The sequence below is a fragment of the Balaenoptera acutorostrata genome, chromosome 1 (assembly GCF_949987535.1).
Source record: "Balaenoptera acutorostrata chromosome 1, mBalAcu1.1, whole genome shotgun sequence".
Taxonomy (NCBI): Eukaryota; Metazoa; Chordata; class Mammalia; order Artiodactyla; family Balaenopteridae; genus Balaenoptera; species Balaenoptera acutorostrata.
This window is the reverse complement of record NC_080064.1, coordinates 16,934,394-16,961,697: the sequence shown is the minus strand read 5'-3', so window position 1 is coordinate 16,961,697 and position 27,304 is coordinate 16,934,394. Positions and strand designations below refer to the sequence as shown.

The 27,304-nt window shown below is 56.7% G+C and overlaps 1 protein-coding gene across 7 annotated transcripts in view; it reads left to right on the top strand.

The window, feature by feature from the left end:
- The first annotated feature begins 7,265 nt into the window (after positions 1-7,265).
- The window catches only part of RAP1GAP (RAP1 GTPase activating protein), a 66,259-nt gene continuing 46,220 nt past the window's right edge, over positions 7,266-27,304 (top strand). For 5 of the 7 annotated variants that reach the window (XR_009005926.1, XR_009005925.1, XM_057533004.1 and 2 more), the window contains exons 1-2: positions 21,939-22,210; positions 24,278-24,313. Coding sequence is in view for 3 of the 7 variants with exons in the window: in XM_057533004.1 (XP_057388987.1) it covers positions 22,167-22,210; positions 24,278-24,313 (80 nt within the window). In the remaining 4 variants the exon portion in view is untranslated. Of the gene's footprint in view, positions 7,330-21,938; positions 22,211-23,051; positions 23,099-24,277; positions 24,314-27,304 lie in introns of those variants that run through there. The other 2 variants (XR_009005933.1, XR_009005936.1) reach the window with 2 other exon arrangements.

The window sequence follows — 27,304 nt, the reverse complement described above, 5'->3', positions numbered from 1 at the left end:
GTTAAGAATCTGCCTGCCAGGGCTTCCCTGGTGGCGCAGTGGTTGAGAATCTGCCTGCTAATGCAGGGGACACGGGTTCGAGCCCTGGTCTGGGAAGATCCCACATGCCGCGGAGCAGCTGGGCCCGTGAGCCACAATTGCTGAGCCTGCGCGTCTGGAGCCTGTGCCCCGCGACGGGAGGGGCCGCGATAGAGAAAGGCCCGCGCACCGCGATGAAGAGCGGTCCCCGCACCGCGATGAAGAGTGGCCCCCGCTTGCCGCAACTGGAGAAAGCCCTCGCACGAACCGAAGACCCAACACAGCCAAAAATAAATAAATAAATAAATAAATAAGAAAATCCTTTAAAAAAAAAAAAAAGAATCTGCCTGCCAATGCAGGGGACATGGGTTCGAGCCCTGGTCTGGGAAGATCCCACATGCCGCGGAGCAACTAAGCCCGTGCGCCACAACTACTGAGCCTGCGCGCCACAACTACTGAAGCCCACGCGCCTAGAGCCTGTGCTCTGCAACAAGAGAAGCCACTGCAATGAGAAGCCTGTGCACCGCAACGAAGCGTAGTCCCCGCTCGCCGCAACTAGAGGAAGCCCACGCACAGCAATGAAGACCCAACATAGCCCAAAAAAAAAAAAAAGTCTAGTAGAGAGACGTAGAAAACAACGCCTCCATCTCATACATCCCAAACATTTGTGGGTTTTTCTCAAATCTGGCTTTTGAGTTAATTGGGCTGAGGAGTCTGCTGGCTGTTCAGATAGCACATACTCGTGTAGGCGAGTGTTGAAAGGGCTAGTCTGAGAAGTTGGGTCACCTGTGTTACAGATAATCTCACCATTTACCTTTAACTAAGCAAAGTTGCTTAGCTTTGCTTTGTCTTGGTTTCCAAATTATCTCTTCGAACAGAGCAGTATTTGCTGCTTTGTTCACCCTCCCACACTGAGGATCATGCAGTAATAAACACTGTTGGGGTAAAATACTTCGTGATTCTTTGTAATTAGACTTTAGCCTTTGTAAGGAAATGCTGTGGAATCTTTCCCGCAAGTCTTCAAAAGAGGTCTTGTAACTGCATAGCCAAGCTGCCTGGAACCCCCTCCCTGAGAACTTCGGGACATACGTTACGCTGGAAGCCGTTGGAGTTAAAATGATGGCTGGACAGGTGTGTTTGATTATTCTGTTATATAAGTGTTTCCTCTTGGCCCGTAAGGAAAGTGAAGCTAATGGCCAAACAGTAAGGTTCCTTGATTCTATGTTTATTTGCAGGGTCATGTTGAAAGGTATTTGAAACACGTTTGGAATGCATGTTGAAGATTTATGTCTTTGTGATAGGCAGGTTCTGCCCCAGAGGGGCAGCTTCCAGTGTTTTGATTGTCATTGCCAAGAACATCAGGAACAGGTGCCCTGAGCCTCAGAGGCCGGGCTGTGCAGGCACCGGGCAAAGCAGAAGACTGCGGCCAGTGCTTCAGGCTACTTTCTGATCTGAGAATCGTGTTTTATATTCTTTATTTACCTCTTGAGATTTAGTGAATAATATTTTTCATGAGTAGGGTACATGAAACAGGTATTTCTTGTGCTTCTGGGAACTTCCCCAACAGATAAGCCACAGGACCCGCTTTATCACATGACTGCAGTGTACTGCCAACCATATCACATTCAGCACTTTAAAAAAATGCATATGTTTCAGGCAAGTTGGTGACATTTGTTCATACGGTAAGAGTTAGGTATCTTTGCTGAGCCTCTTAGGTTTTGGGAAGAGGTTGCAGAATTGATCTTGTGCATCAAGTCATCTTTGTAACTTGCCAGGAGTTGTCTGGCCTTTTCTTTATTATTATTATTATTTATTTATTATTTTTGGCTGTGTTGGGTCTTCATTGCTGCACGTGGGCTTTCTCTAGTTGCGGCGAGCGGGGGCCACTCTTCGTTGCAGTGTGTGGGCTTCTCATTGCGGTGGCTTCTCTTGTTGCGGAGCACGGGCTCTAGGCTTCAGTAGTTGTGGCTCACGGGCTCTAGAGCGCAGGCTCGGTAGTTGTGGCACACGGGCTTAGCTGCTCCGCGGCATGTGGGATCTTCCCGGACTAGGGCCCGAACCTGTGTCCCCTGCGTTGGCAGGCGGATTCCCAACCACTGGGCCACCAGGGAAGCCCAGTCTGGCCTTTTCTAGGTGACATTGTTCTGCCTTTAGAATTGGGACCTGGACCAGCTCATTACTGGACTAAGCCCTGGCTGTGTCTCCCCCAGCAGAGGCAAGACCACGTTTCCCGAAGATGTGTATCCTGCTGCCAAACGGGCTCCGTCCACGGGCACCAGTGACGCGGTGGCTCCTCTCGTGCCGTGTGTTCACACTTTGCCATTCATGAGGCTGTCTGAATTCCCCCTGAAGTTAGTTCTGAGAGCTTGTCCAACATAATTACTGTATTGGTCTCAAACAGAGGGCATCATCTGTTCTCCCCCAACATGTTTAAAGGGGAAAAACCAAAAAGACCTGCTTTCAAGGATTTGGCTGGGACTGCGTAGGCCAGGGCCTTTGAAGTGAAATTGCTCTTGGTCAGGGAGGGGACCAGCCTCATAACAGCAGCTGGAATGGCAGCTTGAATTCCAGATCTGCGTTAGTGCTGCCAGGCGAGGCAGGCCCTGGGCCACAGGAAATGGGGGACACACCCCAAGGAAGCCAGAAGGCCTGGGCAGCGGCTGCCTGGGTTGAAATGTTGCCGGCTGGCACATGGGCCTCTGCAAGCTTGGATCTTGGTCTCCCCTCCCCCCGTTCTCTGGCGTATTTGTAACAGAGAGAACACTAAACTTTTACCAGCTCTTTTTATGGTCCTGGATAAGTGTGTTCCCCTTTGTGCCTCAGTGTTCGCTCTAAAGGGAAGTTGGGTGTAGAAATTGTTGAGCAGGAGTTAGGTGGAAGGAGGCAGTGGGGCCTCATCTCTTCACCCCTACCGCCACCCACTACCTCAAAGTCCAGGGAGTGCGTTTGGGAAATTGCCCGACTGGACCACCTCTAAGGACTCTTGTTTTATATGTGAGTCATTTCTTTGATTGGTTTATGTTTGGAGTTTTTGCTGCATCTCCTGTCCCATCTGTAGCGTGCACTGGCTCTGGGTGAAGGAGGAGACTGTCGAGAATTCTGGAACTGAGTGAATTACTTATTTTTGTCTTAACTGGGAGCCAGAGTTAGGGCTGTGCTGGATCTTATGTCTGCATTTATTTTATTTTATTTTTTAAAATTTATTTATTTTTGGCTGTGTTGGGTCTTTGCTGTGTGCGGGCTTTCTCTGGTAGCGGTGAGTGGGGGCTACTCTTCGTTGTGGTGCACGGGCTTCTCACTGCAGTGGCTTCTGTTGCGGAGCACGGGCTCTAGGCGCACGGGCTTCAGTAGTTGTGGCGCGCGGGCTTCAGTAGTTGCGGCGCGCGGGCTTCAGTAGTTGCGGCGCGCGGGCTTAGTTGCTCCGCGGCATGTGGGATCTTCCCGGGCCAGGGCTCGAACCCATGTCCCCTGCATTGGCAGGCAGATTCTTAACCACTGCGCCACCAGGGAAGCACCTTACGTCTGCATTTAAAACCACTCCAAATCCCAGAAAATGAATCAACCTAATTAGTGCTGGACTGGTCTAGCTCCCTGAGGGCAGGGTCTCTGGCCATCTTATTCATCCTGTATCCTGCAGTGTGTCACATATGTTCTCAGCAAGGAAGAACCGGATGAACACTTCAGGACCCGCTGGAAGCTCTTGTCCAGCAACAGCAAGATCCCTGGGAAAGAGTTTTCTATTACTTCGGTGTGACCAGTGCTGTCCCCACCTTTAGGCTTGTCTCCTTTGTCCTCAAAATGGGGATTTCCTAGCTGTGTTCACAGTTGTGATCCAAGAGTGGGTCCCCCCGGTGGCATCCTCTCTGCTGTGTGTCCGGCATCAGCATGGCAGCCCACCGAGACACTGAGGCCTCAGAACCTTTCTTGACGGATGTGCCCTGGAGCTGACTCTCCGTCCTCGTCGGTCTTGTTCTCACTGGAGCGGAACTTTCTTCCGGCCATCCCTGCAGCCCACCCTCCTCCTCTTCACCAGCCCCTCCTAGACCTGACTCAGTGTTCTGCGGACAACACACCTTGGGGACCCACCACTTTGGGGTCTTCTCCCTCTGCCTTTCCCACTGGGCAGTTCCCATCCCTATCTTTCTGGTCTGGCCAGGCAGGGAAGGGTGGCAGAGAGTAATTTCCATTCCCAGTTTTGGACTCCCTCGTGCATGATTCCAAGTTTACAGCTGTGCCACCCACGTTTTCACTCTCCAGCCTTCTTAGATGTCAGGTTTTTTGAAGCCAGCTTTCATTTTTCAGCAGTGGGGAGGGAGGGCAGGGGTGGTGGCTGGGTCGCAACGTATTAAGTGTTTGGAAAAGAAAAGGCTTGTGCCCAGAGGCAGCCATGCATGAGCGGTCAGTCTTGAGTGGTTTGGATTGAAATAGGGCAGGGAAAGCGAAGCTCCGGGGCCTTCATTCAATCTTCCCTTTAATACCCAGGCTCCATGCCAGGCTCTGTGCCCAGCCCCCTACGGCACGTGCCGGCTGCCTTCTCCCCAGGGCCCCTGAGAGTCTCAGCATGCTGCCCCCCAGGACACAGGAGAGATTATAAGCCTCTTGCACTGAGGTTTTCTGTAAAGAGGAAAGTGCTGTAATTGAAGAGCTCCTTGGTTAATAAAGAAGAAATAGAGGCCTGGCACAGAAGAGCCTTCGTTTTTTGACCTACTCGGCCAGGATTGGGTACATTCAGTCCCTCGGTGCCCATAGGACCACAGGCCCTTGGAGACCTTGGAGTCTGCTGGTCCAGACCACGAAAGATCACAGCTGCAACTCCTCACTTAGTTTCTTTCCGCACCTCCTCTGCCTCCATCGGGCCCCTTGCTGTGGCTCACGTGAGGCACTTTGGCTTCACTCCGGAGTCCAGTCTGGAATGGTACCACCAGCAGTGCTTTCCTGGCCAGAGCTGGAAGCCCATGGTCTCCGTCTCACAGCATGGAGGGGAAGAGGGGTTTTTGGGCGAGTAGTTGGAGAAGATGAAGAGGCACCGGAATTTTGATGGGAACTGAATTCAAGGATCCATCTGGCCCAGTTCACAAAAAAGACAGAGGATGGGAGGAGATGTAGTGCTTCAGAGAACCTTGGAGTTTGTGTGCCCTTCCCGAGATGTGTGAGCCCAACCTTGCTGTAGGCAGGTTAGCCCAGTGCATGCTGCCCTGGAAGGGCCTTAGGTTTTCAACCAGTGTTTCCCAAATACGATTTTACTTCACCAAGCATCTCTCAGGACCGGTGTCCTGTACAACATACCAGTCTGGGGCAGTTGCTGCACTATGAAATCCCTTCTGCACCATCCCCAGAAGTACCTTGTCTCATTCAACTTCTTCCCTCTTAACTACAGCTTTGAACCAAACTATAAAGCCCTGGTGCATCCTGAGAAGGATCCAGGCTCAGGCCTGATGCTTAGGCAGGAAATCAAACGCCCCCCCGGGGTGGGGGGTGCCCAGAGTGAGTAGGTGCTGCTCTTGGAGCCCCTGCAGTTTTCTTTCTTCTTCCCTGAAGGCCTTGTTCTGCCAGCACTATTCAAAATGTTATCTGTGGCCCCAGAGCACCGGCAATGCTGTGAAGCTGTATTAGAAATGCAGAAGCCCAGGCCCCAGACCCACTGAACCTGGATCAGGCCACTCCTGTGCTCTTAGAAGTTTGAGAAGCCCTGGGCTGGGAACTCTTTCCCACCCATGGCTGGGGCGTGCCTGCGGAAGAGACACAGAAGGACTGGAAAGAATGCGTGCCCCATCCCTACATCCCCTCTGCCTTTTCACATTTTCAGGGGATGGGATGAGGGTGAGGAATGGCCTGCTACTCCCCCTTAATTCTAATCTCTGTTGGTTGAGGTGAGAGCCTTGGTGGGGAAACATGGCCCTGGTCCCAACCCCTGTGGGACTGAAAACTAAGGCTTGAAAGGCTCAGATTGTCCAGAGGCTGATAGAAGCATTGCTGAAGGCCCCAGGTCTTTTCCTTAATGAAATGAATCCCCATGGCTGGGAAGATAGAGGGGGGAATGGGGACCGTGGAAGTGACGGTCCCTTGGTAAGCACACAGCAGGTGCTCAACAAATATGGTGAGTAAATGAATACAAGTCTTGAATCTTCCTTAAATCTTGTCTGTGAAGTGGGCCTATTGGACTCACTGACCTTGGAGGGTAGACGAGATGGAGGTTTTTCTCTACCCCTTTTGCAACCTCAGTTTCTCCAGTTATTAGAGCGAGGGCGTGAGGTCCAGAGGTGTAAAGATCGCCTCTAAAATCAGCATTCTGTGTGACACAGGCCTACCAACCACAGCCTCACCCATGGTCCCCGACAGCTCTGGCCTTGTAGGCACACTGCCTGTTTCCTCTGTTCATCCAGGGTGGTTGCTCCTTGGAGGAGAGTCCAGTGGGGAGAGGGGCCCAGGAGCCGCTCAAGAGTCCACGGCATTGCTGCTGCTCACTTGATTGTGACCTTGGGCAAGTCTCTTCCCCTCTCTGGGCCTCAGAGGTCAGGTTAAGGTGATGTCTGAGGCCCCTTCGTGCCTGGGTTTTCACTCTTGCCCTCACCCCCCCTTTCTCCTGCAGCCTTACCTCTACTTCTCCTTTCGAGCGTGGCCTGAGGTTCGCCACCCCCGTTCCCCGGTTAGGTTGGGAGTAGGAAGAGAGCTACCTAGTCCCGGGAGGATGTCGGAGAGCCGCTAACTGGCTGCGGGGCCATCGCGCGGCCGCTGCCAGAAGGCACGCGAAGCGCCCGGGCGCGGAGGACGTGCCGCGGGGGCACAGCTTCCTCATACAGCTAAACCTGGCCGCCTTTTCCTTCCTCCCCGCCCCTGCAGACTCGCGGGCCTAGGGCGTGTCCCCCACTTTCCCGTCGACCCCACTTGTCGCAGAAGTTGCCCCTCTCCCCTTGGAGCAGGGACTGTCGGCTGGACCGCTGGGTCCTCGCCCGGCCCTGCCAGTTTAGCCGTGTAACCTTGAGCCGGTCCTTGCTCTCTCCGGTCCTCAGTTACCAGACCTGTAAAATGGGGCGCAAAGCGCCCGCCTCCGGGACCTGCTGTGGCGGGCGGCCGAGTGGGGGCCTCCGCCGAGCCCGCGGCTCCAGCTCTGGCTCCGCAGTGGGGGGGGGGGGGAGCGCGCCGGGAAGGAGGCTCCGCGGTCACGTGACGCCGCCCCCCCCCGCCCCCCGAACTGCGGCGGCGGCGGCGGCGGCGGCGGCGGCGAACGCCGAGCCGCGTCCGACCAGAGCTGCAGCGGCTGCCGCGGGCTCCGGAGCACCGAGCCCAGGAAGCCCCGGCCCAGGCCCGCGGGTGAGTCCGCCCCGCTCGGGCGGCGGCTCTGGGAAGGGGAAGGGACGGAGGTGGCCCGGGCTCCCCTCGGCCAGCAGCCAAGACCCGGCGCGGGCGGGCCGGGCAGGAGGGTGCGGGCAACGGGCGGGGACCCAGGGGCTGGGGGCCGCCGGGGAGGGGGCGCAGGCTGGCGTTGGCCGCGCTGCGGGCGGGGGATGGGGGGGCGGCTCAGCCCCCTGTCTCCGGGGGTGGGTCGAGGCCGCGGCTCGGGAGGGGGGGGCTCGGGTCCCACCCCCCTGCGTGGGTGGGGGTTCCGTGTTGGGCTCACCCTGAGGAGGGGGCGCGGAGAAATGGGCGCGTTCTCTCGATTTCTGGGGAGGGGCCCGGCCCCGACAGCCACCGGGAGGAGGCACTAGGGTCCTCAGAGGAAGGAAGTGGGGGTCCAGCGACCTTGAACCGAGGGGGCAGTGATGTCCTTGCTTCCCCAGGGACAGCGCGCATCCCCCCAGCCTCGTCTCTGACCCGCCGCGGAACAGGGCACCCCCGCGTCACGCAGTCGGACGCCCCCTCGTCGCCCCGTTCCCCCACCCCCACCCCCGGCTCCGCAGGATCTGAGGACTCGGTGGGAATCCACAGGGCGGTCCCCGCGACCCGCAGACGCTTTGGTGCCAGACGTGGGGCGCCTGGGCTTGGGGAAGATCCCTTGTGTTCTCACATGCACGCACACACACAGACACCAGCTCAGGACGTGAGCTCCCTCCCTCCATGGTAGTTAGACCCCGACCTGTGCGTGACCCCTAGTTTTTGTTGGGGTCCTACCACAGGCCTGGGGGTGGAATCAAGAAGGACACCCCACCCTTCACACATGGCACATGGGCATCTGTCCCCGTGCTTCATCCCCCTTCCTCTCCAAAGTCAGAGGCCAGCAGGAGGGAGACTGGGAGAAGCTGGGTCAGGACAGAGCAAGAGAGGCAGGCAGAGGGGAGATGAAGGAAGGAGGCAGCATCTCCTCCCCAGGCTCCTGGTCCACCCTGCCTGCCACAAGGTGGTGGTCCCTCCTTCCCGAGGGTGTCTGGAGGAAGAGGCTGGGCCAGGGCAAGGGGGTGGGCGGCCCTGAGCTTCCTAGCTAATGAGAGGGGAATCAGCCAAAGGGGCCCCTGGACAGGGAGAGGGCAGTGGCTGAGTGGGGCAGGTGGTAGTCATGCCCAGCTGGCCCCAAGATGGCCCCCATTCCTCTGTCCGGGACCTGCGTCTCGCTCTGAGACTCCCTGGCAGCTGGAGGGTCTGGGGAAGCAGAGGGGTACCTTAATGGCCTTGGAAAGGATTCCAGGGTCACGATTAATCCTCAAGTGGCAGAGAGCCTTCCTTACCCACAGCAATGTTTCAGGGAGGGGAACTGGAGTCTCCATTGCACAGACGAGGAAACTGAGGCTCAGAGAGGCTGACTGAACTGTCCAAGGTCACAGAGTCACCTTTGGCTGGCCTAGAATCAGTTCTCTGACTCCTGGTCCAGACGGATCTCCACAGTGGTGGGGTGGAGACAGTGTCAGTGACAAGGTAGAGCGGTTCACAGGTGACCTGCTCTCCTGTGCGGCCCGGGGTGTTGCGGGGGGGGGGGGAAGGGGGAGGGTGCCTCTGGGATGGAGGTGGGAAGCTGGGTCGGGTTGAGGAGGACTTCACCTTTCTTCAGGGTCCAGAACTCAGACCTTCTCCCTTCCCAGAGCCCCGTGCTTGCTCTGCTGCCTCTGCCCACGGCCGTGATGGTGTATGTTCCCTCCCTGGGACCTTCCCAGCTCCCAGCCTTCCTTGGGCAAAGCCCTCTGCTCTCCTCTCTGCCCCGGCTGCCTGCCTGGCAGGGGTCTCCAGACACCCCTCTCTATCCACCCTCCGCCCCTGTGAGACAAGAAGGATTGTTCCTTCGGCCTCTTGAAATGCAGGTGGTCTCCTTTTTGGCTTGGGCGTCTCTGCTGCTCTGGCCTCAGGCCCCCAGCTGGGTCAGCACAAGCCTGGGGTAAGGGAACCCTGAGACCCGGCTCCACCTCCCTCTCACCAGGCCCCACCCCTGCCGGCTGTACTGTTCCAGAGCCGAGAGGCCCTTTGAGGACTCCTGGGGCAGGTCTGCCTTCCACGCCACCTGTCTGTCTGCGGAGGCCTTTGTCCTGGCCGTCAGACACCGCTGAGCAGCCACACGGCTGCACAAACAACCAAGACCCGTGCACAGCCAGACACAGATGCAAACACGCTCCGATTCACAGATACCCCGGGACCCAGACACAGGAACGCACCGCACACTCAGGCCAAGACACCCGCCTCTAACTCTGACCAGTACCGCAAGCGGAGAGACCTGCCATCCAGACGCTGTGTGCACACAGAGGGGGAGGGTGTTGTCAGGAAGAAGAGGCTCCTCCAAAGCCCTCATGGGGCTGATAACGGCCTCCATTACCTCCTCCAGGGCACGCACATGACGCACACCCAGGAAAGAGCACAAGGAAGCCCCACACCCTTAGAAGTGAACCTGGCAGATAGGCCCATGCACCCACCCACACCCAGGCTGCCCTGGGTGCACACACGCATGCATTACATCAGCTTCCTGTGCGGGGGACAAGAACTCAGCACCACCCCAGCAGGGGGTGGCAGAGGCCCCTCTGGCCACCCCCAGCAAAGCCTCACCCTCACCTTCTTCCCTCTTTTTTGGTTCACATGAACCCAGGTTGGCTGACCCTGAGAATCCTGGGAAACTACCTGTGGTTCCCCCTCAGTGGACCTTCCTCTCCTGCCCACCTTCCCCCCAGACATATACCTGCCAGGTGGCCAGAGAAGCCTCTCCCTGGGCCACCCCTTTGCTGCCCCTGGAGGTGCTGTTCCTCAGGCCCCTCCCAAAGCAGGACACCCCCCAAGCCCAGGCTCCAAGCAGCCCTGGGGTTCCCTTTCCTTTGCCACTTTTCCGGGAGACCTTGCCAAGTCCTGGTTTCTGCTTTGCCCTCCCAGCGAGGCTGGGGGCCAGCTGGTGTGAAGGGAGGGGAAACCTCGGAGTTCTCCTCTACCCACCTCCTCACTCAGCAGAACCTCTGCCTGCCTGGGCCCTGGCACCCTGGCTCTGCCTCTGAGAGCCTGGCATCGCTGGGAGGCGGCTGCTGAGAGGTGCTTCTGGGGGCTCAGATATCTTCTGCAGGGTAGACTGGTGCTAGGTGGAGGGCAGCGAGGGGCTCCGGGCTTTGCCGTTCTCACTTGGATGCTCACCCTGGGCTTGCCAGGGCGCTAGTTCTGAGTCCAGGCCTGGCCCTGCCTCTTGCTGGCTGTGTGGCCCGGGGAAGTCAGCTCCCCTCTGGGCCCATCTCCAGCTCTGGGAGGCAGCCCGGCCTGGCTAGGGAGTGTGAGGTGTGAGGTGGCAGCTCTGTGCCAACGAGGAAAGGAAGTTTGGCTCTGCTGGGCAGTGTGGGGCAAGAGGGGGCCCCTGGCTAAGGACTTCCGGCAGATGGAAAACTCTGGGTCCACGCTAGGCCAAGCAGGGGTTGCCGGTCCAGGGATTTCCTGGGGCGACCACCCTGGGGTCAACAGAGGGGGACCTGAGGGCAGGGGGGCTGCTGCTGTAGTTTACATCTGTGAGTATTTTTATGCCCCCATATGTGCTCTATTTTTAGGGCTGCAGACTTGTACTTGCAGGCAGTGACTCAGAGAGGAAGGAAGAAGAAGCAGAGGGGTGCTGGTGGGGAGACACCCCAAAACGGGGAGGTTCCGCTGGGATACCAGCCTTCCCCACTGGAAGAAAGGAGTCAAATCTGTGGTGCCCCCGCTGTGTGCTGGCACAATGGTAGGACCCTCCTTTGCACACTCAGGAAGCATTTATTGAGTGTGTAGGGTGTCCCAGGGACAGTAATAGACACTGGGGAAACAGACATGAGCTGGGTGTGGCATCCTTCGGTCCCTGCCACAGCCCAGTGTGGTGCTACTGTGGCCATGTCTCAGATGAGGAGGTAAGGCTCGAAGAGGTCCAATGACCTGCCCGCTCCTCTAGTAAATGCCTCTGCCAGCGTGGCGCCACCCTCCCTGGGGTCCCCTTTTGGAAGAAAACCTGAGTTAAAAATCTGACTTTGCCACTAACTAACTGCACAACTTGGAACCCATTACTCCATCTCTCTGAGCCTCTGTTTCTTTATCTGTAAAGTGGGGATCACCCACTCTATGTACCTGATGGGGTTGTTTTGAGGGTTAAGATTAATGTAGGCAAATACGCAGGGCAGTTTCCAGCTCATTGTGGCCATTTGTTGGGGACTCAGAGGAGATGGGGTGGGAGTTGTCAGGAATCCAAGTCCAGTTTCTGCTGTGTGACTTTGGATAAGTCACTCACTCTCTCTGTGCCTCATTTCCTTCTCCATAGAACAGGGATGATAAGCCCTTGTTTGCCTGCCTACCTGGGAGTGTTTTTTGTGCAGATCAGACTTGATGGCTGGGAGCTGCTTTGAAAAACATAGAGCTGTACTCAGAGATATGAATGCACAGAAGAAAAAACAAACACCAGAAAAAAATGAAGAAAAATCTTAAAAAAGAAACTTCAAATATTTTATTACAGCAAGAAAAAATAAGCCTTTTATTCAATGTTTTAGGGGCAGTGGGAATTGTTTCCATAACCTCACATTTCCAAGGCAGTTGGCATGTGGCTCTTGTCACATGAGATGGGTAGTTTTCCCCCTTGGGGAGTCAGTGCCTGGCACATAGTAGGTGGTCGATAAATGGTCATGGTGGCTACGAGTGGAGTCACTACGAGTGGAAGGAGGAGTGAAGATATTTCTGGTGGCGTGACCACTACAGCATGAAAGGTGGCAATCAGGACACTGGTTTGGCTTCACTGGAAGGTGTGTGTAGGGGTGAGTTGGAGCCAGTTTATTAAGGACCTTGAATGCCAGGCTGAGGAATTTTCCCTGCAAGCCAATGGGAAAACCATTGGAGAGAGTGGCTGAGTCTTCTGTGGGCAGGCCTTGGGTAGGAATTAGCCTGGCCCAGTTCTCTGCCCTGCTCCTGCTGTGTAAGTGTGGCTCTATTGCCCACTTCCCTGGGTCTCATTTTCCCCCTGTATGCAAAGGAGAGAGCTCCAGCATCTTCCATCCCAGGGACAGGAAAGAGGACCAAGGCACCAACCAGTCAGGAAAGAAGGGGGCTATCATCTGTGCCGGAAATCAGGAGACACATGTCCCCCTCTGACCTCATCCCACTAGCTGTGTGATCTTGGGCAAGTCACCAGCCCCTTTGAGCCTCCCTTTCCATCTGTGCAATGGGTAGGTGCAGTTTCTACCTTTGCAATGTGGCTCTAGTGAGGTGGAGCTGGTGACCGTGCTGTATGAGCCTCAGGTGTGTCGTATCTGTGGGGGAATCGTGCTGTTTCTTGCAACTACATGTTCCCCAGCCTCCCTTGAGAATCTGGGACTGCTGCAATTTATAGGGGACAGTGGGTGAAAACAGACTCCTGAGCGGCCAGAGAGGCCGTGACCTTCTCAAGGCCACAGGAGCCACATGCCTGCCACAGCCAGGCTGTTGGGGGAGTGGACAGGTGAGGCGTGTGGGTCCAGCCCTCTGCTCTGCTCCTGAGTTCTCCACCCCAAATCTGCAAGAGAAAGACACCCCCATCCCAGCTCAGAGGATAGCCCTTTCCAAGACCCCATTCCTCTGAGTTGGAACTTTTGGGGGTGGGTGGAGGGTGACCTTGGGAATTTCTCTCTGCTTGCAAGCTCAGGGCCAGAACTGTTGGGGCAGCCCTAATTCCTCCGTTTCAAAAGTGGGACCCCTCATTGACCTGTGAGGGATTGCCAGGACGAGGCCCAGGCTGATGGCAGGCACGCCTCCCACCCTGGTGCCGCGTCCCGACCTTGAGGGTCCAGAGAGAGGCCATGGGGCTGAAGCTCTGGGTAGGTGGGCTCCAGCCTGGCCCCATTTACCACCTGCCTCCACCTGAGATGTGGGAGCTTTTCCAGGTGCATAGGCCTGCCCTTACGGTCCCTCCCAGGGCTTCAAGCCTCCGGAAACAGGACTGCACAGAGCCCCTGGGACAAAGCCCTCACCTGTCCCAGTCACCGGGCAGGGCCCCAGACCGCCCTAGCTGGAGAGGTGTGGCCCTCCGTGGTCCTCTGAGGGTCAGAGAAACCTGGACCTGTCCCCTGCCCTTGCTCCCAGCTGCACCATTGGGGTCTGCCCTGTGTTAGCCAGGGTGGGAGCTGGCTGGCTGGCTTAGCAATGCAGGAGCATTCCTGGCAGGGGAAAAGCAGAATGGAGGCTGAGTGATGGGGTGCAGATGGGGGGCATTAATTGAGTACTTACAGTATGCTGGGCCCTGTGCTAAGCACTTTTCATGGATCTGTCTTATTTAATCCTCAGAACAACTGTCATTAGGCCCACTGAGGCTCAGAGAGGGTAAGCAGTCCGCCCAAGGTCACCCAGCTGGTGTGTGGCTGGAGCTGAGATTTGAATTAAGGGCTGTCTGACTCCATTTTTAACCACTTTGGTGTACTGCATGCAGAATGAGATGGGGAGGGGGAGGGGGCGGGGAGGGGCCTAGTTCTGGGCAGGGATGGGGCTGGGGCTCAAACCCTGGGGCTGCCGCACACCTGCAGGATCTGGCCCTGAACCTCCCAGCTCCCCCTCCCTCCCTTTTCCCTTCCCCATGACCCGTCCGTGGGGCTCAGCACCCCGGGCTGAGTTGGGGGAAGAGGAGAGAATGGGGAGATTTGTTTGCAGAGGTTCCCAGGGACGTGAAATCCCACAGACCCTGGATTCTCCTGGGCCCCTCTGGCTGCATGAACTCCCAGCTCATGAAATCCTCAGCATCAGAGCTGGAGAGGAGCCCATGGAGATCAGCTGGTCCAACCCCCTCATTTTATAGATAATAATTATGATGATTACACCCGATGGCAGCAATTCACAAAGGGCTTTCACATCTGGGTTGCCTCCGACGGGCGCCAGAACCCTCAGGGCTGGCAGGACTCGTTTTGCCGTTGTTATTCTCCTCACTTTGTGGCCGAGGAAACTGAGGTTCAGAGAGGTGAAGGGATGGGCCTCGGGGCACAAGCTGGACTCCAAACCCAGATCTTGCTTCGCCTGAGCCCCCTGCACCATCCCATGTCCCCTGAGACTTAGAGCCCACGTGGTGTGGCTCCAGGACTGCATCCTGCCTTAGGGACAGTGTGGGGGTGTCTCTGGGGGGGGGGCTGCTTCTGAGAGGTCTGTGTGGGCACGAGGCAGGTGTCAGGTGAAGCTCCGGGACTCCCAGTGATGCCTGCCTTCCTCCCCGGTCATGGGAATACACCACCCGCTCCCTGCCGAGAGTGTAGACTGAGGGGCAGAGCTGTTTCCTAGCGGCCTCTCCACCTGCCATGCCCATGGGGCCCAGGCTGCCCCCAAATCAGACTGAGAAGGCACCTTGGAGAGCCTTCATTTTACAGAGAAGGAAACTGGGTGCCAGAGGGGTAGGGACCTGCCCACAGTCACACTGAGCCAGTGGCAGAGCTGGGCCTAGGACCTGGGTCTCCTGACTCAGTGTATGGCTGTGCTGGCACAAGTCCAGTAACAGTACCAAGGACAGCCCCCACTTATTGGGCCCCTCTCGTGTGCCAGGGCTGAGCACTTTACACTGAATCCTAAGAACAACCCTATAAGGTAAGTACTGTTACTCTCATTACCATCCCCTTTTACAGATGAAGAAACTGAGGCTTTGAGAGGTTATGAAAATGGCCCAAAGTCATAAACCAGGAAGTGACAGACAGAGGCGAGAATTCAAACACAGGTCCACCTGACTCCGAACCCATGCTGATGTCAACCCCTATATGTATTATGATAGGAATAAAATTTCTTTTGTCCTTCTTTTTGCTCATAGCCAACCTAGGACATCATACATTCATTCACTGACATTTATGGAGTGCCTTCTGTGCTGAGGAGACCAGGGAGCTGATCTGGAGTCAGAGGCCAGGGGTTGAGGGTCAGAGATTAGACAGTGAGGTAGGGTGTCTCCAAACACTCCTAGACTCTCTGGCCCCGCCAAGGATGGTTGCCCTCCCCCCTTCTGTCCCCAGCCTGGCCACAGACTGTTTGCAACCTCTTTCTCTGCCCTTCCTCTTGCCCACGGTGTCTGTTGTAGCCTGATTTACCCTTGTGAGAAACGTGGGCATGACTCAGCAGGGGCTTCTGGATTTTGTACACCACAAGGAAGACTGTGCGGACAATAGCAGTAGCAGCCGCCACCATGCAAGCTCTTCGTGGGCACAAGGCACCGTGCTAAGTCCTCTCTCTGTGCATCACCTTGTTCGATGCTCACCATCACCTTGTGAGCCAAGAGCTGGTATACCTCCATTTTCCAGACGTGGGAACTGAGGCTTAGAGCCCCACAGCTCAGGACTGGGCTGGAGCCCAGCTCTGCCCAGCTCTGAGGCCTGTGCCCTTACCCCTGACTCACACTGCCCTGCTCTGTGTCCAGGCTCTGTGCCCAGGCTGTGTGTTTGTGCATTTAGAAGCCTGGTTCCTGGAAGGCAGGCTTCAGCCAAGCAGCAAATATTTGTTGAGCACCTACTGTGTGCCTTGGGAAAGTGCTTTGCGAGACTAAAGCTTGTGAGGATGGGGAGATAGGGGTGTTTCTGTGAGGGATGTGGGTCCCCATGCAACCACCCCACCCAAGTCTTGAGGCAGAGGAGGCTCTTAGGCTTCCAGGGGTGTCAGGGCAGGGCAGCGTGTGCTGTTTGAAGGGCTTTCTTCTTGCAGGAGTGTCCCTGAGAGTGACTCAGAGCTGAGTTACCTTAGGGGGTCTTCCCTGGCCCTTGGGCAAGCCACTTAGTCTCTCAAAAGGCCTCTGTTTCCTGGTCTGTGAACGGGGATAATAGCACATAGTTTACAGGGTGGTCATGAGGACTAAACCAACGAGAGTGCTTGGTACAGGGCCTCGGGGACTCGTAGCTGCTCTTACTGAGCTGGAGTGCATGTATGATGGAGGATGAGGTCTTGAGGGGGCGGCAGGAGAGCTGGATCTGCTCTATTTGCAGGCCTCAGTTTCTCCATCCATCATGACTGACACACAACTCTTGTGTAATCTGCCTCAGGGGGCTGTTGTGGAGATCAGAGAGGTCCCAGGGCACGTAGGTGCGCCTGCATGATCTGCACACCGAGGGATCGGTTCCCGGGGGGAGAGGGGACGGCGGGAACACGGTGGGCGGCGGCACAGGTGCCACCATTGTGGCGCGCAGGTGTGTCATTGTGGGCCGGAGAGGCGCGGCAGTTCGCTCCGGGGATTAGGAAAAAGGCACGTTCGGGAGGCCGCCTTCGCTCAAGGTGGGGGGGGGGGGGGGGAGTGAGGAGTGCGGGGGGCGGGGGTAACCAGAGCGCGGCCGGGAATGCAGGGCGCTTCCTAGGGGCGCCCTCGGGTCCCAGCCCTCCCCAGAAGAGACGCCCGGGGCGCTGTCCCTGGTCCTGGAGCCCTCCCGGCCCTAGCCCTGCAGTTCCCGTGGTGACCAGTTGAGGGCGCCCGGGACCGCGGCGGACTCCTCAGGCCCATTTCAGAACACATTTTTAAAGAGCGTTCTTTATTCTCATGTAATGGTATTCCCGGATAATAAGCTTACCCACACACACAATTTAAAAAACCAAACGACACACTGCCCTAAGAGAAGTAAAAGCCCTCACTTCCACAGATAAATAGTCTGGCATGATCACCCCACAGGACCTAATGAAGTAACCAATGCTTGCCCCTGTTTGTATATTAAAAAAATTTTAGATTTAAGGATAGAAAAATCTTATCGTGGTGCCTGACTTCTAGTTCAGAATGGCTCCAGTAGTTACATCTTTTGAAGACTCAGTTTGTATAAAGCCACACTAAAAAATACTCATATGTAAACCAGAGTTAAGTTGTAGGATGGGATAAACGGGCCTTTCCCCCACGCGAATATCTGGGGGGATATTTGATGCACAGCAGGTCTCCTTGGGGGGATTCTCCCCCTGGCATAGCTTTCCTGGCCTTCACCCACTGAGTGACAGCGGTGACCCCCAGTAACTGCAGAGGACCAAAACCACCCTCGCGTAATTCCCTAATGCCCTTCAGGGGGCAGAGCCATCCCCGTTGAGAACCATTGCCAAGGTGGGGGCCTTGGCTGGGTGAAGAGGGGTTCACAGCATCCCTGACTGGCTGAGTGGGAGCATGGCTCCTTAAGGAACTGTCGGGGCATCCCATCCCCCATCTTACAGATGGACCAGTAGAGGCCCAAAGCAGGAAGAGATTGTGCTAGGAAACACAATGAGTGACCAGCTGAGCCGGGAGCCGCAACCCAGATCTCCTGCCCCCGGTACAGGGCTCAGTCCACCCAGCTGCCCTGGGTGGAGCTCTGGGTGTAACTAGTCTCCCTTCTAGTTCAACTTACCTGCTTCTGAAAATGGGCAGGGAGTGCCATGCCCTTAGCAGGGGGGCTGGCTGGATTCCAGCATATAATGTGTTAGAGGGTCTTGGCTTCCCCTCTCCTTGGGGATGTAGCAGTTGCACACCACTGGACCCCTACCTTTATTTCTTCCCAATAGTTGGCTGAGCGTTGTGTGTGTGATGTGTGTGTGCACATGTGTCTATGTGTATATTTTGTGTGAAAATAATGTGATCTGTGTGGGCCTGTGATTTCTGTGTATGAATCTGTTGTCACTGGTGTGTATTCACATGTGTGTACAAACCCAGCCACAGTCAGTAGGTGAACACTCACAGATTTGGGACCTGTGGGTGCGAGTTTGATTTGACCTTTGCATGCGTGTGTGCATATGGATTTGTAAGTGTGGGGCTGGTGTTCATGTGAGCATGTCTGCATGCATTTGACCTTGATATGATCGCTGTAGGCATTAGATGTCTCTGCGCACAGTACAAGGACAAGTGCACATGTGACCTGGTGAAGTTTCTGCACAGGTGCGCACACAGGTCCACTACAGACGGTCTTGTTCATCCTCTACCCCTAGTTCCTGAAGAGTGTCAGACACACAGTAGGTTTCTGAATAGGCAGAGGTCTCAGGAACTTGTTGGATGGGATGGCAGTCTCAGAGTCACGATGGCTGGTTCATTAACTTCACTGGGCAGCCACTTGGGGAGAGGGTGTGAGCCAAGCCACACCCACTCCTCCCTCCTTCCCCAGGGCCTGGGGACCCTCCAGGAGGCTCCTTTTCCAGGAGCTCAGGGTTTGCGGCATCTTGGGATTGGGTGGGTGTGGCTTGGCTAGAAAGGCCATGAACTAAGGACAATGATGCTTCGAACCTATGAAATTCTCATTTTTCCATGATTCAGTCTCTAACCCAGCAAAGTAAAAGTGGGTGTTTTAACAGATGAGCAAGCTGAGGCCCAGAGAGGAAAACTGGTTAACACAGGAGGCTGCCTGGCCAGGCAGGAAGCCCAGGATTGCCCTGCCTCCTGCCCAGGATGCCCCCAGCAGATATCATGGTTGGGAATGACAGGGGGGAGGGAGAACAGGGGAGGTTGCTGGGGACCGTAGCAATAATTGACCCCACCAGCCCCATCTGGAGCCCAGGCCTGAGATCTTCCCAGGAGCCTGCCCCTCCCTGTGCCCTTACATTTCCGTGCTGAGGGTTGGGAAGTGGGAGCTGGAGGCAGCTGGGTGGAACTCCCAGAGTTCAACCCAGGGTGAACTTGGAAAGGGAGCTCTGCAACCCTCCACCCCTGCACCCTTCCCTCCTCCTTCACACAGTCTGGCACCTGTTTGAACAACTCAGGTGCAAATCTAGGAGGCCCAGAAGGGAGGCTTCCTCCTAGAGGGAGGGCCTGGACCCTGGAGGGCAGCCTGGCTCTGGTTTCTAGAGGAGAGGCTGCAGGGAAAGGAAGAAGGGAGCTCTGTCCCATCCCAAAGACGGCAGTGGCTTCGCAGTGCCAGTCGGCAAGCACTGGTTCTGTGCTGCCTGGAGAGTATTGAGCTCCCTGTCACTGTGGCCAGTGGAGGCTGGACGTCTGGGGACTGTTAAACACGATACAGCGAGGAAATGTCAGAGCCTGGCCTGGCACCTCCGCCCTTGCTGCCCCACCTCTGTGTGTCTGTGTGTCTGTCTTGGAGGTTGTTTCATGTGCCCACACACAGAGCTGCCCCCTTCTTTCCAACAGCTGTATATACTGCATGGTGCACATGGACTTTGATCTATTTATCTGGACGGCTGTTAGTTTGTTTTGGAACTCTTACTAATAAATCTTTGCTAACTCAAAAAAAAAAAATGGTGATTTCATGTAGTTCGGCCTAATACAAATGATGCTGCAGCAAGTGTTTTATTTAACAAACTCATGTGATTCAAATACTATTCTCAATGCTTTGTAAGTATTAAATTAGTTAATCCTTGGCAAAACCCTCTGAAGTAGGTACTTTTATATTCATCATCAACCCTATTTTGCAGATGAAGAAACTGAGGCACAGAAAGATTAAGTGACTTGCCTAAGGTCACACAGCCGACAAGTGGGAGAGCTGGGATTTGAACCCTGAGAGGGTTCACAAGAATGAGCATATAAGCACTTGCCTTCCTGTCTCTTGTCCTTGGCCATTCATCTTGAGACTCACCTGTGGTGACGTAGAGGGTAAATTCTCAGAAGTGGTTTTGCAGGTTCAGAAGGTGCATTTAAATTCTGCTATTGCTGGCGGGACCGGGAGCTGGCCTGGGAGTGTCCTGTGCGTTGCCGGCTGAGGGACTGTGACACCCACCCCCACCCCACCCCCAGCTCTTGCTAATGAGGCAGCTGCAGCTGGTCAGAGCCCAAGAGTCCGGAGGCCACACTGGGCTCTTTGTCTTCGGTGGGAACCCTGCAGCCCCCATGGCCCCTCTCAAGGGCCCACTGTCCCAGCACCAGCAGGGCCTCCCGGGGGCCAGGCCCGGCTGGGAAACTTAGCACATCAGAGGCCTCTTGGCCACCCTGCCAAGTGGATATGCAGAGCCCACTCAGGAATCACTCCCACTGAAAAGAGAGTGGCGAGGCCGAGGGAAACGTCCAGGTGGGTGCATCACCCTGGATGGGGCTGGAGTCCTGGGCCCCAGCCCTGACACTGTGCACACCCCTTATGACCCAGGCCCAGCTCCTGGTCCTTCCCTCCACCCCAGCTCTCTGGGCGCCCCTGCTGCTGCTGCCACTTAGGAAGGAAAGACTTCCTCCCTCTTTGGGCCAATCTCAGTGCTCCTAGGGTTTGCCCCTCGGGAGCCCTACCAGACTGCCCTGTGAGGAGTGGGCTTCCCACACTGCCCCAGAATCTGCCACCCTGCCCGGAGCAGAAGGGGCCCAGCCCTGGCTCCAGAGCACCCTGCCAAGAGAGAGCCAGACCCTCCCCTGAGAACCAAACCAAGGGAATGGTTCTAGGGCCAAGAAAATCATGCTGGCCCTGCCCAGGCTCTGAACTCCGCAAGGGGCTCTTGAGGGCTCCTTCACCCACCAGAATGTGTGGAGAGGAGAAGGGGTCCAGGCTGGGGCAGAGAGAGGGGCTGGCGCGGGGTGGAAATCCACCAAGACAGGAATATTTGCTGTGAGCCAAGGTCTCAGTTTCTTCACGTCTGGAATTAGGAGACTGCTGTGCCCCCCATCCCCCACCTGGGTGAGGCAAACTGTGGAGCCCGGTACCCAGACCAGCCATTTCCCAGGGGAAGATGGAGCTCACTGAGCCCTGGCTCAGGGCCCAGGCAGAACAGCTCCTGAGAGGCTTCTGAAGAATCCCTGCCACCCTGTCGTTGTGCCCTTGGGTGTCCCTTCTCCCTCGTCCCCCCACTGCATCTGTCCCCTGCAGTCCCTTTAAACAGAAAACCCCATAGAAAACCTCAGGTTTCTATGAGGGCCTCCCTGGGTGCAGGGCGTGGGGGCAGAGTGGGTGTTCTGGGAGGGGTGGGTGAGTCCTGGGGGCAAGGGCCAGTGTCCCCTGTCTCCTGACACACCTTTACTTGGGGCAGGAGAGACAGCTTCCTGTGGGGTGGAGCACTGGACTGTGAGCTCTGGGTGAGTTGGGTGCAGAGGAGGGGCTCAGGGTGTTTGTTGAGTGAATGTATGAACGGCTCTAGAACTTCGAGCCCCGTTTCCCTCCGAAGGGAAGGTTGCTGAGGAACCCAGGATGGATGATTTTCAAGAAGAGGGTGGGGCATCTCCATTCCCGCCCTCTTCCTCCTCACCTGGGCAAAGAAGGGCTCCTGGGAGTGGGGGATGAGAGTGGGCAATTCCTTCCTTCACTCTTTCAAGAGCAGAGCTTCTGACCCACAGTGCGGGACTCTCCTAGCTGGCACTTATTTAGCATTGACTGTGTCAGGCCTGGGCAGAGTGCTCCCCACACATTAACTCACCACAAGGGCCCTGCGGGATTCGTCCTATTTTACAGATGAGAAATTCGAGGTACAGTGCAGACCATTTTGACCCTGGATTCCAAATTCTGGACCCGGCTCGCTATGAGCTTCCCCTTCGTGATGACAGGGGGACAAATCCGCCGACAGAACCGGAAAGCTCTAGGGGGGGGATGGAAGAGGGTGTCGCCTCCAGAAGAGGGTCTGCAGCTCGGTACGCCCTGGTCTGGAGGTGGAGGGTTGGCCTCGTCCTAACCTCTCCCCGCCCCACCCCGCTACCGCCGAGGCCCCGCCCGGCCCTCCCGCCTCCCAGCCCCGAGGTCCCAGCTCGGAAAGTCCAGCGAATCCCCTGCTCCCGGCCCGAGGGCGGCGCGAACAAGCGGCCCTTTCTGAGCGCGGCTGCCCCCGACAGCTGGACCGCAGCCCGCGGGGTCGCGGACAATCCCGGGGCTTGTGGCCGGGGGCGGGGCGGCTCGGGTTGCCAAGGTGACCCGGGCGCGGGGAGGCGGCTCCGGCTCGGCGCGGGCCGGGCGGGTGGCGCGGGCGGCGGCGGCACCATGAGCGGCCGGAAGCGCAGCTTCACCTTCGGGGCCTACGGAGGGTAGGTGCGCCGGGCGGGGGCGCTCGTGCGCGCGCGGGGGTGCGCGGGGAAGGGCGGGGGGTGGACGCGCGCGCCCGCGGGTGTCTGCCTTGGTTTCTGTAGTTGTGAATTTGTGCTTAGGTGTGAGGTGAGCGTTTGATGTCAGTACGTAACTCGTAGGGTTGGGAAGTCTGCGTGTGCGTGTGTGTGTGTGTTCCGATTGGGTGCCTATGTGCACGCGTGGGGACGCGAGTGGCCGCGGGCATTTCTGTGTTTGTGTCTAAGTGTGTGACAGTGTTTATGTGTATGACTGTGTGTGGACCGGCAGGTGGGCCTGTGTGTGTGCACTCCTGGGTGCACGTATAGGTCGTGGGGGTGGGAAAAGGCAGGTCAAGGGGAGGCCCTGCAGGGGCCCTGACTTGGTCCCTGAAGCTGCTGGGCCCCAGCAGTGAGGCTTTGGAGGAAGGGAACCTAGAAGCCATTAGCAGACCTCTGCCCACCTCCACCCCTGGGCACCTCGCTGCCTGGCTCTCAGGACGCCCCTCCTCCCAGGGCTGCTGGCTGCCTGGACCTGGAGACCTGTGGAGGCGGGGGGAGTCAGAGTGGTGTCTGGTCCATCTTGGGGTCACTGTTCCTCCTGACCCCAAGTGCCCACCCCAGAGGAGTGCAGAGGTGGGCTGGGAGGATCCTTGCCTTAGGCAGAGGTTTGGTAAATTGGAAGACTGGGAAGACAGACTGGCCAGAACCCCTTCCCTGGCTGGCCAAGTAGTTGCATAACCTTCACCAGGCCCTGCCTCCCTGTGGTCAGAGGGACACACGGGGCCCACCTTTTGGGTGCAGAGCACTTGGGGCTCACACATGTAACGCTGCAGAATATGTGCTCTTTGAGCTGAGAGGATTGTGTCCAAGGTACGTCCCCTCTCTGGACACCCAACCTCCAAGGGGACCCCGCAGAGGGGCTGGGTGGGGTGGGAGACGAGTGCTGCCCTCCCTGCCTGGGGCCCTGCTAGCCATCAGGTGATGGGCCTGGGTTGAGCCCTGAGCCTCCCGGTCAGCTGACACCGAGAGGCAGCCGGGCAGTGGGGCTGCATTCTGTTGTGTGACCTTGGGCGAGTCCTGGCCTCTCTGGCCTCACTTTCCCCATCTGCAGAGTCCGCATTAGCTGATCCCTGGGAGACCCCAGCCCTGCCTCCCCAGAAGATGTCTCCTTAGCTGGCGGAGTCCGGTTTGGGGCCCCTTTCCCATTCTCCTCTGGCCTCTGACCAGGAGGCAGGAGTTGTTTGTTGTCCCAACAGCTGCTGAGCCCCTCGGCCCCCAGCTGGGCTGGAGGGTGGAGCCCTCCCCTATCCCAAGGTGCCCGCAGAGGGCAATGGGGGGAGCTTCTGGGAGGGGGCACTGCCTATACACTCTCTCTAATGCTGGACCTGGAGGGAGTGGGGGAGACGAGGCCAGGGGGTGGCCCCTGAGCTCCGGGGGCTTGAGGTCTTCCTCTGGCTCTGCTCTGGGTTGGGGGTGGGTTAGGAGAGGAAGCCCCTCATGGGTCTCCTGCTCCCAGATTCCCAGGCGTTTGTCCCCTGGGTGAATGTGAGTAAGCTCCAGCTCCGGGATTGAGGCAGGCCACTGGGGAAGTAGAGGGGGGTGTTCTTCCCGCCCACCTTTACGAACACCCACACCCTTCAGTGCCGTCTGGAAACACTCTAAGTTGGCTCCAGCCGCGCCCCTGCATCCTTGCTCTGATCCCAAACTGCCGTGGCCACTGTCCCACTCCGCCCGTTCCAGGACGTCCCATGCGGAACCCCACCCCTGCTGCTACCCCAGAGCCTGGTCCTGGGCCCCTGCTCCCCTGTCCCCAATCCTGTCTCTCTTCCTTTCTTCTTCACGCCACAACTTCACATGTCCCTAAACTGACATTAGGGCCCCTGGAGCCTATGGGGGATGGTGACAGTGCATCAGGCACCTTAGAAGCAATACCTCCTCTAGGCCCCTCTGCAAGGGCGGGGGTGAGTTAGGATTGGCCTGATGTGCTGGGCGAGGCCTGGTAAGAAGGGTCTGCCCCCCTCACCTGCTGTCCCTCTTGCTGTGTTTCAGGGTGGACAAGTCCTTCACCCCTCACCGGAGTGCGTGGTGAGTACTGAGGGGCTCTCGGGAGGAGCTGGGCTGCTTGGCTGAACTTTAGAGACACTCCCAAACCATTACTGCCCCCTGTAATGCCAGACCAGACCCCACCAATCCTCCACCCATCCTCTGCAGGCCTTGGAGTGGGCAGACCCTCTTACCAGCTCTGTCCCATCACCACAGTTCTTTCTAGAGCTCTGCCTTGGAGTCAGGCAAATCAGGTTAAATCTCAGCTCTGCCATTGCCTGTGTAACCTTCAACAATTCACTCACCTCTCTGAACTTCAGTGCTCTCACGTGTGAAATGGGGATTAAAATGCCTATTTAACAGAGCAAAAGTTGTACCAAAAAAAAAAAGCAAAACAGGGCCTGGCATATTGTAGGCCCTCAGTGAAAGGGTTTCCTTCCTTTTCTCTGTTCTTTCCCATCTCATGGTGGCTCCTGGCCACTGACCCCCACACCCTCTACTTCCACTCCATACACAGCCTTCAGAACGCCCTCCTGCAGCCCATTTCCGGTGTCTGAGGCTGCCTCTCTCTGGAGGAGGAAGTGTCTGCAGCTTCCCCAACACTGTGCGCAGTGGGTGGAGGTGCAGCCTCACCTCGGGATTCACACCCCCCAGCCCGATGCCCCAGCAGGCGGGTGCCTCCCGGCTTCCCTGGCACCGGCATCACTTGGGTCCGGCTGGCTGCTCCTGCTGCCACTTTAACTCCAGCAGGAGAGCCCCCAGCTGCTCTGGCTTCTGCTTTCTGCCCCTGCTGAGGGCTTCCTGGGGTCCCCAGGCCCTGCAGGGCCCCCCAGCTGCTGGATGACTCCTATCTGGCACCATTGCCTTACCTGCTGCCAGAGCTCCCTAGGAAGCCACACCTGGGGCGGGAGGCAAACGGGGTGCCCAGGCTGAGCTCCAGGGCCTGCCCTTTTATTTTCCTTTGACACTCTCTGTGCCACCTGGAGCCAGTTACTCTCCCTCTCTGGGTTTTGTCTCCTGCTGCTGTGCCTCTACTACGTGCAAAGCCAGTTTGAGTCTCTACTATGTGCAAGGCCATATGCCAAGCCCAGAGCAGGGGTAGGGCGAGGAGAGATACAGATGGAGGTGAGAAAAATGCCTTTTCTTTCAAGGAGTTCAATAATAGTATCCCAACAACTGCCATTTGTCAAGAACCTGCTGTGCACCGGGTACTGTTAGGTGCTTGAATTGCATCATCTCACATAATCTTTACCACATCTCTGAGTCAGGGACTATTAGCCTTAACTACAGATGAGAAGAATGGTGCATGGAGGGGGCAAGTGACTTGCCCAGGTTCACACAGCTAGTCAGTGGCAGAGCTGGGATTTGAATATCGATCTTCCAGGCTCTGTGCAGAACCCAGAGTCTCACTCACTCTGTCCCAGGGCCTCCAGGCCACAGGGCAGATCTGACAGATGCACCTGAGGGAAGACTTGAAGATGGAGGAGGAGTCAGAAAGATGGAGGAGTGACTCAGAAAGCCCACTCTAGGGAGCCTTGAATGAAGAGTCAAGAAACGAGGGTCTAGGACTAATAGTAACTAACCACTGTGTGACTTTGGGCAAGTCCCTTCCCCTCTCTGGGCCTCAGTTGACACACTTACAAAATAAGATTCTGGGATGACCAGGACTTGCCCATCACCCACAATGCCTTGCCCCACGCCCTCCTTGCTGGAGCTGCTGTCCTTGGTGCTAGCCCCTAGGCCCTCTCTTCCCCCATCCGCAAGCCAATTGCTTAGCCCCCAGCCTGTGCCTGGCATCTAGTTAGTGCCCTGTAAGTGGGTGGTCACTTTGACTGTCAGTTATGATTTTCTGGCATTCAAGGCCTGTCTCCACCTCACCTTCCAGGCCGGGACTCACTTCTCCCACGCCCTGCATTTCCGATCAATGGGAATATGGTCGCCATGAGCACCACCTCCAGGCTTTTGCTCACGTTGTCGCCTCCCCTTGACCTGCCCTCCCCTCCCATTTCCACAAGCCCTCGCCACACCTGCAGCCCGTCTTTATCACCATTTGTTGAGTGTTTCCTTTCCTGATCCCCACACCTCCTCTTTTTCTCCTTGAATGCCGTTTCTGCTGCTTATCATGCTTGTAGAGCACACAGTAGAGCTTACTCCTAGTGCAGTGGAAAGACCATGGCCTTTGGAGTCTGACAGACATTGATTTGAATCTGCCTCTGTCACATACTAGTGGTGTGACCTTGGGCAGGTCACTTCCCCTCTCTGAGCCCCATTTGGTGCTCAATAGTATTTAATGTATTGGATCTTTCAGCGAGTTGACCTCAGTTGAGTTGAACATATCCACATAAAGACTGTGGCCTGAGGCAGGGTCTGAGGTCCTTGAAAGCAGGGGTTGCTTGAGTTACTTTTGACTTAGGCCCACTTTCCAGCATGAGTCCCATAAGAGCTGGGCTGTACTCTTCTCATCTCTCCATCCTCCACACAGTCTTGCCCAGCTACCCAAACCCTGTAAATGCTTAATGAATGTTTGTGGGATTGAATTGAATGTGTCCAGAGAGTGGAAGAGGTGAAACCTTGTCAGGTAGACTGAGAGGAGGTGTGGTTTCCACCGCGTATTTTTAAAAAGGATTAAGAGGTAGGGGCTTGGATCAAGGGAGCAGTGAGGCCTGGTAGAGGCCAGACGTGATCATGTCTGGATTCCCCTACCCCCTGCCCCTCATCAGCAGATTATCTGCAGTGGAGGAACACAGAACAAGTGTGCAAATGCCGAGGAATGAGGCCCAGTGGGAGGATTAGGAGCCAGTGGGATAGTGGGTGACTCTGGTTCTGCAGCCCTAATGGACATTTAAGGTGGATTCAAATGGTGGGGGGAGGAGGGAGGTGGAACAGTGTCAGGGTGGGGGAATGGCTAGGTGGAGTTGTGCAGGGAAGGAGGGTTCTGGAAATACCCTGGGAAGAGGAGATTCAGCTTTGACCTTAAAGCTGGGACCCTGGGGGGAGGAGCAGGACCTGGCAAGGATTCAGTGCCAGTGAGTG